At 42.7% G+C, this 12,053-nt stretch overlaps 1 protein-coding gene across 10 annotated transcripts in view; it reads left to right on the top strand.

Moving 5' to 3' along the window:
- LOC147178435 (IQ motif and SEC7 domain-containing protein 1-like) overlaps positions 1-11,825 on the top strand; it is a 127,713-nt gene extending 115,888 nt beyond the window's left edge. For 9 of the 10 annotated variants that reach the window (XM_086069783.1, XM_086069781.1, XM_086069782.1 and 6 more), the window contains 4 exons: positions 1,910-2,071; positions 2,719-2,895; positions 6,498-6,547; positions 8,746-11,825. In XM_086069783.1, the coding sequence (XP_085925909.1) occupies positions 1,910-2,071; positions 2,719-2,895; positions 6,498-6,547; positions 8,746-9,270 (914 nt within the window). In that variant the 3' untranslated portion in view covers positions 9,271-11,825. The remainder of the gene's footprint in view (positions 1-1,909; positions 2,072-2,718; positions 2,896-6,497; positions 6,548-8,745) is intronic. The other variant, XM_086069789.1, reaches the window with a different exon arrangement.
- Positions 11,826-12,053: the final 228 nt, after the last annotated feature.

Genomic DNA, 12,053 nt, shown 5'->3' with positions numbered 1-12,053 from the left:
CTCCTTTGAAGACTACCATTCTTTACAGGGCTTCAGATACTTCTAACCATAGCCATGGCTGCAGCCGTTTTTTTGCGCTTAATTGAAGACTTGTTATCCAGTTCAGCATCTACTCTATTCTCTTCCGGGGCTGCCATTTGTTTATATTCTTGCAGCGGTGATGCATTTTACAAAGTACTATAGCTGCCAAGTAAATTAAAAACCCATGCTCACAGTCTTAACCCTCAAAATACGAACCTGTTGTCCCCGACAGGAAAATACGTCTGTTTTTCAAATCACCGTAACTCCGGAACCATTAGCGCTAGCAACGTAATTCCAACGGATTCTGAAAGCGGAGGAGCGCAGCTTTACTTCGAGAGGGAAAAAACTAAAAAAGCAGACGGACTGCTATAATAGTTATATCCAAAGCAGGAGTGCCCAAGTCCGGTCCTCGAGAGCCCCTATCCAGCCTGTTCTCCACGTTTTTCTCCACCAACACACCTGATTCGTGATCAGGATTGTTATCAGGCTTCTGCAAAGCTTGCTGATGAGCTGATCATTGGCTGCAGCTGCGTTGGAGGATGGAACCATGGAAAACAAAAAGCTGGATAGGGGCTCTCGAGGACTGGACTTGGGCACCTCTGATCTAAAGGGTTAAAGGGTAACTTATTGTATTATTAAGTAGAACATTATTTCATTAAATGATTTACTGTATGCCATTTTTTTATATATCAGAAGATTGTTATTTACACATTACCTTGGTTCATCTCGCGACAAGGTGACGAGTCAGAAAAATTAAATGCTCTTCCATTAGATGGAAGGTTCAATGTTGCCATGACGACAAGTCATGGCTTCCTGCAAGTACAGCATATAAATTTTGTGTTGATTTTTTTAAGAAATTGAGATGAGATCATCATTTTTGGTGTTTTTGTTTTAATGTGTTTTATTAGGTTAAAGGGGGGAAGTCAACCCCCCAAAAGATGTCTTAACAATATTATGTTCTATGCAGCCCCACTATTCTAAATAATGGTGGAATATGAGTTAAAGAGTAACTCAACACTAAATCAACTTTGTTTTCTTTTCTTTTTTTAACTGTATTTATTTATTTATTTATTGCTGATAAGCCGTATAAATTGGTGTCTACAAATGCTGTCTACATGTGCTGCTCATTATTTTGACATTTTAGCGCCCTAACTTCTCCCCATTCGCAACCCAACTGTCCTTCAGGCAACACCCCCTTTGAGCGCCGATTTCAAATCTCAGTGAGGGGTGGAGCAAGAGTCTGACTTCCTGTTGTGCTACCCTTTAAGCAGCAAAATCCAGCAGTTTTTAATCAATATCAGATGGTGGCCATTTTGCAACTTACAGCTCATCTTCAGAAAACAGGTGAGCTGTGATTAGTCGTTGCCTGAGCAACTGTGACATCATCTTAAGTCGACAGCAAGTGGCAAAATGGCCGCAGCTGGATTTTGCTGCATAACTCATACTTCACAAATGTAATATTAATCAGAATGTCATGTTTAGGCTAGTGAGGTCACATATATATGGAAGCGTATTGCATTCACTTGACAAATTTTTTGGGGGAGCTTTGTTTTTTTGAGTATTTTTTCCCATTTTATTGAATATTTTTTTCCCGTTTAAAAAAAATAATAATTCCGTGGTCTTTTTTATCCCTGTTTTTCTGACTAATTTTTTCTCCTGTAAAACCGAAAAAAAAAATTGTCAGAAAAACAGGAGTTGTTTATTTTTTTCAAGTGAATGCAATACGCTTCCGTAAATATAACATATTATAGTCAAGAAATGTTTATCGAGTTATTTTACATCAGTCCGTCCTCACAGATGTAGTAACAAACTTCGGTCAACTTGGAGTCAACTCAGTTTAAACCGAGGATGTGTGTGCGTGTGTGTTAATAAGTCTCCCTTTCTGCAGATTACCCAAATGGAATCAGACTTACGTCAGCCATCCCAGGTGCGGACATCAAAGTCCTCATCAACTTTAACGCGCCCAACCCGCAGGACCGCAAGAAGTTCACAGACGACCTGCGAGAGTCCATTGCTGAGGTTCAGGAAATGGAGAAATACAGAATAGAATGTGAGCTGCTGTTTTTTTCCACTCTCCTCCCCTTCTCGCTTTCTTTTACCTATCTCATTCATCTGAGGTTGTGAAAACAAGTAGGCTTCACATGATTGCTACCAGAGGGGAACTTTTTCTAGATATTCACTTAACTCATTCACTGCCATTGACGGTTATAGACGTCAAAAATTCATTTGAACTATATCTGTTAGGTTTTTCTTAAATCCAATTTTGTTAACAAGAGTATGAAAAAAATGTGTTTTTGTAAATTTAGAACAGATATAAAATTTGTGATTAATCGTAAGTGAAGTCATGTGATTAATTACAATTTTAAAAAATGTATCGCCTGACGCCTAATTAAAAACAATATATAAAAAATAAGGACCGTTTAATCATAATGAATCGCATGCTAATTTTATATCTGTTATTAATGTACAATAAAAAAATATAGGTTTTCATAAAAAATTTAATGAAATGAAAAATGGTTAAACTAATAGAAATAGTTCACATGAATTTTTTACATCTATAGTCGTCAATGGCAGTGAATGAGTTAATACTTCAATTGAGACAAAATAAGACTTTATAATAATGTACGTCTAATAAGTTTGAATCATCAAACACGCTACCACCACTTAGCTGCGGCGCTCTTTGTCTCCTTTTCGCAGCCGAGCTTGAGAAGCAGAAGGGGGTGGTGAGGCCCAGCATGTCGCAGAGCTCCGGCTTGAAGAAAGAGGCTGGAAACGGCAGCATGAACCGTGCAAGTCTGGATGACACCTTCGCCATGGGCGAAGGGCTGAAGAGGAGCGCCCTCAGCAGCTCCCTGCGAGATCTCTCCGAAGCAGGTACAGACCAGAAAAAGAGCTCCTCCTCTGTCCTCCACTTATTCGTGATAGCAAAATGTTCTTTCACCGCACGCTACATTGGCTTAAGAGACCCCCCCCCCCCCTTCCCCATCTTTAAATTCACTCTCCCACCCATTTTAGTTTACAATGTATGTCTCGTGTGACCCTAAAGTGACAGCAGACTATTTTTTTTCCTTTATGAACTTAATGTTGGTTGTACTGTGTTTTCATGGTACTAGACAAATGACTTTTAGTGGTCTGAAATGCTAATACCGTAGCACAGGCAATTCCCATAAGGACTTTTAAGTGCACATTTGCACACTTGAACACTACTTGAGTAGGTGAAAGCTGCAACTGATAGTAGGGAACAAAGAACAGGTAGGGCAGCACGACTTTTGATCGCAGTTACCTTTAGCATGGATGATCTTGGATGTCGTCAAAATCGTTGTGGGTCTTGCTCTGACAAATACAAATAAAGTTCCAAACTAATTGTTATATTGTGCCTGGTAGAAGAGGGACAAGGAATAATAACATCTGGATTGCGTTACCTTAACCAAAAGTTGAAGTTTCCTAAACCAAGTCCGAATAACGACCACGTGCATTACTCAGACTTGGTTTAAGAAAATTACACTTTTCCACAATCATGCAGCTAAATTTGACCTTTGAAATCATTTGGTGTTTCCAAAGTTAGGCAGTTAAACTACCCATTGTTCATAGGAAGCCATTATAGACGATTCATAAGTTTGCATGAAGTCTGAACCAATCGGACAGTATTTCTAATGTATCGTGTGACAAGACACGCGACTTTCCAAACAATGTTTTTTTAACAAGGGATGTGCATGTATGTTGTGTATGAATTTTCTACCATCACAAAAGGCTTCTAAAATTTCATTTTAAGAGTGCCTGGAGTTTCTCCACTTCACCCGCTCACTGACAGAGACACGCCACAAGGAGGCGTGCTTCTTGATGCCTGTGCTGATCTTAATATATAATTGTAATGTCGCTATGCTTTTTTTGCTGCCATTTTAATGCTGGTCTGATACTTTAGTCTGTGCATTGTTCACTTTTGAGCTGCAGTTTAATCGAATTGCACCAGAATTCGCAAGCTTCTCAGTCTGCTTCTTTGATGCGGGCTTTGAATGGTATTGTGTGCTCACATCCTGAAGTCATAGTATGTAGTATGCTCAGCTACAGTGGTGTAGTCCAGGTTAAACACGAGTATACGGCGTATACCCACTTGTAAATCCCTCCTCGGCCTCTAATTGGCTGGTAGTCGCTGCCTTCGTTGATTCGATTGGCTAACTTTACGCATGAGGACTGATGAGCCAATCGGAAGCAGGGTAGGGCGGGTCATAAATAGCGTGAATGATCCTTCAAATAGTGTCCTGAGCGGTGATCGCGACCCGCAGACTATTTGCGGTGTGGTTTCGATCCCCGGAGTGGGCGCCACCGGTTATACACTTACAGACATGAACAATTTTTTTTTTTTTTAGTAGCGAGGCTGGTAGTTAAAAGTTAAAACACAAGAATGCGGCCTAAAACAATGTTGGGATCTAATAGTGACTGTTTTTGATCATTTTTGTTCATTGTTCTCTAAATGTTGTTTTACAACATTATTTATGCTGTCTATTTGACAAATTCATTTTACTTTAATTCAGGCCGCTTGTGTTACCAGTAAAAACTACAAACTGCTCAAATCAGTCCGGTCGTGATCATTTTATTATTGTGAGCAAGTGAAAATGTCAGATTTTTCTTACATCTCATTGTGTCTAAACTACTTTGAAAAATATATACAGTATTATATAAGTAAGAGATTTTAGCGTATACCCACTTTTCCAAGGATGACCACACACACACGCGCGCACACACTTACCTTATTTTTGCCCCTTTCCTCTTTGTGGCCAAGTTTTTCCCCAAAATAATACGGCACAGAATAAATTTTCAGTTGCAGCTCATTGGTAGATGTGCTCCATCACTTGGTGTGCGGGGACTTGCTTGCTAACTGTCATCTTTTCTCGATAGTAATCTGTAGTCGGTTTCAACTACATCGCGGGGGTTAGATATGCTTGAAAATTAGTCGGTTAACGGTTAAGCCTGGCAATTTGTACAGCAAAGAGGCACATATTCTTTGTGTGGCTCCTCTCTTCTTCTTCTTTTTTGAAATTGTAGTCAAGAAGCAGGATAGGTGCAGTAGTTTGCCAATTAATGCAATTTTTTTAGTCATTATTCTGTAGCCATAACACAGTGAAGTCATCCTGCTTCATAATGATATGTTAAAGCAATAAAAAAAATAAAAAAAATCTCAACTTGGTTTCACAGTCGGTTAGTTGTGTTTTTGTTTTTTGTTCTGTTGTGATGAATGAAAATTGACAGGCAGCCCTCACCACTGACCATGAGATGAGGAGCAAGTCCATTCATGTTCACTTTAATTTCTTCCTGAACACTTTTGCATCTTTGCATTTTCTTTCATCCAAGCATATTGTCATGATGGTTTCAGTCGCAATCGTGTCCCATTTCATCTCATCTCAATCTGCCCTGATGGCTTACGAGAGTTAGTCGAGGCTTGCTATTGGAGGAGGAGCAACGGCAATGTTGAACGCCACTGCCGTCCCTTTGACGCAACAATACATTTCTTTGCAAAAGAGCTACGTGAAGTTATCAAGAGATTCCCTTGATAACTAAATGAAATCCAATCCAGGGTCTGTCTCGCTGTAATGCAAAGTGATAGAGCAGTCAAGTTTTCAGTTTGTTTCTTTCGCCCTTGTTTTTCCATGCAGGATGTTGCTTGTCGGGGGTTTCTTTCATTTTCTTTTTTCCTGCCATACTACATTCCATGTCGTATTTACCGTTATTTCCATACACATCAGGTATTTTCCTGTCCATGTGTAATTACTGGTCATGTATCATTGGCTGAGTGTGCCCAACGACAGCCCTCAGACCTCTCTATGCCTGTACATCCCATGTGTAACAGCCCACTGTATTGCTTTTGATGTATCCCCTCCTTTGTGACTGTCACTGAGGCTGTTTTGGTCATTTGGGACTGAAAGCTGGTCACATTTAATCAAGACAGCTTGGGGGAGGGGAGGGGGAATGCTGGTAGCCTGCAAGAAACCTTATTTTGGGATCTGACGTCATCCATTGGGGCTTTAAATTCAAATTCTGAGCCTTTAGCCAGAAATGCGCTTTAAATTGTAAACCTGCGCAAGGATGCTACTTCTCAGTGGCGGTTTGTGGCTGTTTCTCAATACCACCGTTGAAAAGAAGTAACAGTTGGCAAGAACGATCTCCGAGAACAGCCTTTTAGACGACGAGATGAAACGCAATGCACCCTGGGATAGCTGGCAAAACCCCAAGTCACCTCAGCACGAGTCAGCGGCAAGACTTAGACTTTGAATTGGAACACAACGTGGTCCAAAGTTTGCGGAGTACACAAGAACGCATATTGAGAAACAGCCAGCGTACCGACTGTCCAGCCACTTCCCGCCCATACTGGGGCCTTGCTCACAGTCACAATTGGCTGCGCTGCCCCCTAGTGGAGCGGCAGGCTGCCTAAACGGAGTTGCTGTCGATCTCTAATCTGTGGTATTGCATGTCTCGGGCAGGCAAGCGGGGGCGTCGCAGCAGTGCAGGATCACTAGACAGCAATATGGAAGTAAGTTGGAAGCAGCTGGTCTCCAAGCCACTCTTCATGTGATGATGTGCACTGTGAAACAAAACACACCATTTCTTTTTGGTCTGACACCTTCTTTGCTTCATAGACTCAGTCCATTTGTTTGGGTCATGTATTGTTATGATTTCTTCCTGGGATGCCTTCTATTGACCTGCTTGCCTCCGTGTAGTGTGCATGCATGGGTTGCCTGCCTCTGATCCCGCCCCCTTTTTTTTTCGGAAGCCAAACGGCAGTTTTGGTCATGCCATTTGACCAAATGACATCTCCTCAGCAAAGCATGACTCGACTAATCCCTCCCTTGTCGCCTGTCTCTGTCTTTCATTCACTCCCATCCAAACGGTTTTCATTTGGTTGCTCTTCTCTCAGGCGCTAGCTCAGTAAGACGCCATTGTAGACTTCCTTGCTGTCCAGAGCTCTCTTTCGTCACAAGTTCTCAGTAACATTAGGGAGACTGGAATAATGGGGCTGAAATCTGGGCAGACTAATAACGAGGTGTATTTCATTCACTGATCTCTTACGTGCACTTTGCCCGCCAGTTCATGTGTTGCGTTCAAGTGTGGGACCCTGAGAAGAAGTCACATTCTGTTTTTTCAAGGGCATCGTGAGTCTGAGCTGAAGCACGAGTCAGAGGATGAGAGTTCGTGTGTGCATATTGACAACAAGGGCAACAGTCAGGCGCATCGTGAGGTGTCCTGCCCTTTAAAGGGGAAGTCAACCTTAAACATTTCATGACAATATGTTATACAGTATGTAACCCACGGATCTGAATGTATGACTGGATAGTCGATAGGCCGTACACGCAAGCCGTTGAAGCGACAGGGCGGCCATCTTACTCCTCCCATCTCGCGAGCAGACTGCTGTATAAACTATGCGTATACGTACAGATTAGACATATACAGCTCGTAGGCTGTTATAGTGTAGGGCCAGGGAGCGGGGGTGGGGGGTTTGTGGCCGCGTGGTCACTATTTTTTAACAAGTTTAAAATACATAAATACAAAAAACAAGTGGACGGTATGTGCTGCTTGGAAGACACGCTTTTTCTTTTATCGCTTAGTTCCTTTGACACCAATATTAGATTTGGCAGAGGCATCTTTTGTTGAATTACAGTTTTAATTATTTAATAAATTCCTCCTGGAAACATCATTAAGTATATTATTTTATAATATATATACTATATATAATGTGTTATATAACATTGTATAATGTTCAATAAACAAACAAACAAATGTATGTATTTAAGGCAAGTTGTAAGAGGTCTGAAGTCCTCTTGTTTATGTTTTACAAATTTAAAACATCATAAATCATGCTGTTTCTACTCAGTCCTGTCTCTAATGTTCTCCAATTTCGATACTGTAAATGTATAGAAAAGTTTCTTGGGAGGAGCAATATGGCGGCCTAGCGGCTTCAAAAGTCTTGGCCTATCGGCTATCCAGTCATATATTCAGATCAGTGATGTGACCTCACTAGTCTAAACATGACATACTGATTAATGTTATTTGTGGAATATGAGTTATGCCGCAAAATCCAGCCGTTTTTATCCATCTCAGGGGGTGGCCATTTTGCCACCTGCTGTCGACTGAAGATGAAATCACAGTTGCTCAGGGCTCAGGCAACGACCAATCACAGCTCACCTGTTTTCTGAAGCTGAGCTGCTATTGGTTGTTCTTTGAGACCTGAGCAACTGTGATGTCATCTTCACTCAACAGCAAATGGCAAAATGGCCGCCTTCTGATATTGATAAAAACTGCTGGATTTTTCTGTTTAACTCATATTCCACTAATGCAATATTAACCAAAATACCGTATTCAGACTAGTGGGGCTGCATAGAACATATTGTCTTTTTTTGGGGAGGGTGTGTGTGGGGGGTTAACTTCCCCTTTAACGTTTATCCAAATGCTAAATGGTGGATGACGATTCGCCTGTCACGTCTTCTGCATGCGTTCCGGCGATGACCTGTGTTTACTTTAACAAGATGCATGTGTGACTCTCACACGCGTTAGTCCTGCGACGTTTCTCAAGTCAACTTTGACATATTTCCCCCCAGTTGCAGACCATGAAGACCTTTCACTTTGTCATTTGCATGCCCAAAAACATTTTGCTACTTGAAATAAGACAACTTGACAAGATGTGCCGTTGTGCTTGATGTGTGACGTACGCGCTGTCGCCTTTCTCCTCCGCAGGGGTCCATCATTAGCAGCCCACACACCCGCCGAAGAGCCGCCGCCGCCCCGCGCGAGGGGCCCCCCCGCGAGCATCCCTCCCTCCCCAACTCTGCATCCGCCTCCATCCTGGGCTCGCTGTTCGGCAGCAAGCGAGGCAAACCGCCGCCCCACAGCCACGGCCCTTCGTACCCGCCGGGCGGCCACCCCACGCTCATCTCCCACAAGCCCCACCCCACCAACCTGCACCACACGGCGCAGGTGGTGCACGGCGCGCCCCACGGCCACCACCCGCAGTACTGCCAAGTCCCTCAGAACCCGCCGCCTTACCACCACCACCACCACTACCACCCGCCGCCGCACACGCAGTACCACAAGCACCCCGCCTACTCCTCGCACGCGCATCCGCACAGCCACTACAGCCAGCATTCGCACCACAGCTCCCACCCGCCGCAAGCCCCCCCGCACCACCACAATAGCCAGCAAGCAGGCGCGCCGCCCGGCGGACCCAAAAGCAAACACAGCGGCATCAGCACGGTGGTGTGATGACGGCCGAGGAGGTTTGCGACACCAAAGGGACTGAGCGACGGCCCGCCCACTGTGTTTTACCGCTGCTGCCATGAAAAGCACCTGCAGCCGCTGTTCCACTTCCGCGTCCGACGAATAAGCAGGATGGACAATTGGACCACAATTTCCCACCAGGGGCCTTTATTACTAGTTTGTTTGATTCCGGGTTTGCCCACCTTCATCCTCCTCGTCCCTCCCCCCTCGTCAGGGTTCAGCGGTGGCGGGTGGATCTGTACAGGAAGATGCGCACACGTCACCTCCATATAATCAGGAGGAAGACACCCTGGCACGTTGTCGTGCGCGTTTTTATTTCTGGGTTGGATGCTATCTGTCCTCACCTAATTACGATATAATCATTTGACTCAAAATGGAGGACAGGTAAGCAGCGTCTTGAGTCCTATTAGTTCTAGTGCTGTATTTACTGTAGATGACAGCTGTACGTGTTGTCTCCCTCGCGCTCATACATAAATGTGCCAATTATTAATGCATAATCTATTTAGTCAAGACTTCCTGTACAGTATGTTGTGCGTAATTTGTAAGATTATACTTACAATTATTCTTATCAGCAAAAAGTATCAGTATTCTACTGACTGTGGGGTGGGTAGCAAGCTGTCGATGCGCAAGCAGTGAAATCGGCCTCTAATCTATCTTGGAAGCTTTTTGAGATGGCAGCTGTTGCTTACGCGCAACACGGGCGGCCACTTTAAAGTATACATTTGAAAAAGATATTTTGAAAAGGAGGCTGTTGAAAGAAAAGCACGCGTTATAAGCGACAGCTGCCATCTCCACTCATTAAATCCGACTAGAAACTCTTAATAGATTATTTGTTTTCTGTTTTTGCTCCTCCCCCCCTCGCCAACCGAGTGTTGGCGAGTGACTTAAATCTGTTCTTACATAGTGAAAATATGTTTTTGTATCAAATGTGCAATATCTTTGTACTGATTAGGAACAAGCAAAGTGTCCCTAAGATTTGTTTTGTGTCATTATTTATTTTTGTTTTCCGGCCCCTCTCCGTCTAAATTAATGCTCGCTGCAGGCTCAGAGCCCGGTGGAATGTCTAGTGATTTTTTTGCATGTACCGTTATTGATGTGAGACTGTCCTCTGCACATTGTATAACAAATCAGTGTTACCATAGCAAGTTTTAAGTGCAATCATGTTCCCAAATGCAGACTTGTACTGAGAGTGGAAGTCTTCTGTTGTCCAGGATGAGATTCAGGTGATAGATCAACCTTTTTATCCCCCCCCATTTAGGAATATATAAATGCCTACAAGGGGAAGATAGAGAGAGGCGGAATGTGTGTATATATTTTATTAAAGGAATACTTCTTCCTGATGTGAGCAGATATATTTTGCTGGATAAGCACATATAAACTGTTTTGTTTCAATAAAAATGCAGTTATGCCGCAGAAATGTAAACTGAACAAAGAAACTTGGAGTATGTAAAGAATAACTTTATACATTCGACAAATAAGAGTCTATTCTAGTGTGCACATTGGTAACTGTAGACAAGTTGTTCCAATATTCAGGTTGTACATGTTATATTAAGAGTCACAAAGAAATCCATGGCCATCGATCAGGCTTCCACCTTCTCACATATCGGACAGGAGCCATCAGCTGAATGTGTCTTTCCATTGAGTTCTCTTTCGCTATGATTCGGACCCTCAAGTCCCCTTCGTGTTTGGCGTGTGTGTTGTCTACAGTTATTTCGTTGTGAGAAGGAGCCCCAACAATGCACTGCATGGATCCGATGCATCACAAGTCCTATTCACTGTGAGCTGAAGGCGGGGGGGAAAAAAATCAGCCTATCATAAAAACTGGCTTTGTTTTTTGTTTTATTATTATTATTTGTTTTTGTTTTTTCTATGGTTTGGGGTTTGCCAACGTTGCTGTGTTCTTGCTGTTTTCGCTGTTAGGCTGGTTAATATTCAAGCTCAGCATGCATTTCATCAACAAAGCCATTGTGTGTACATTCTTAACATGAAGAACATTGCACTTCCTTCGCTGAGGGCTTTCATTGTGTAAATAATGAGATTTGGATGTGCAAACTGCTTGGAAGGAGGATTTATCTTTATGAAGGTGTAAAGGGACCAAGTTGGTGGTTATATGATACTGTACATAGTGTGAATATGATCCATACTCTATTCTGATATCTGCAGTTTTGATCAGGATGTACATCACCTCATCGAATGAGTGAGGGCCGAACATATCGATTGTCTCGAGAACCGACATTTGCTGTAGAGATCAAAAGCAGACTGTTAGAAAAGTTCGCTTCCATTTACATCACGCTCCTTCCGCGCAGACACACTCACGCACACACAAAAACACCAGACAAATGCATCTTACCGCAAGCTGTTTGGTCTGGTGTGAGACTCATTAAAAGAAAGAAAGAAAAAAAAAAGGAAAACACACAAATGGCCTCATTTATGTGTGCATTCTGTTTGTACAGTGAGTAGTGAGTCAGTAAGACCCCAGTTATTGTAAAACTTCAACTGTGACCATGTTGAGAACGCAAAATAAACAAATATATGACTTATGATATGGGTTTTGTCATTTCTACCCGCCCTCCGTGACTGATTTCATTTCTTATTCAGTGCAGTAGTATGTCTTGTCTTGTGTGTTGCAGCGGTTTCATCCGAGGACAGTGTCAGTACGCCACCTACAGGTAAAAGGTACACATTTACAACAAAGCGCTCTTACTGAGTTGACACGTTTTTCTTGAATTACTGCCTTCTGCCATATTGTTCTTTTTACCATGTAAATA

This window comes from Leptonotus elevatus, chromosome 2 (assembly GCF_054856555.1).
Source record: "Leptonotus elevatus isolate MCC_2025b chromosome 2, RoL_Lele_1.0, whole genome shotgun sequence".
NCBI classification, from domain to species: Eukaryota; Metazoa; Chordata; class Actinopteri; order Syngnathiformes; family Syngnathidae; genus Leptonotus; species Leptonotus elevatus.
Note: the sequence above shows the minus strand (reverse complement) of the source record. Positions and strands in the feature narration are given on the sequence as shown.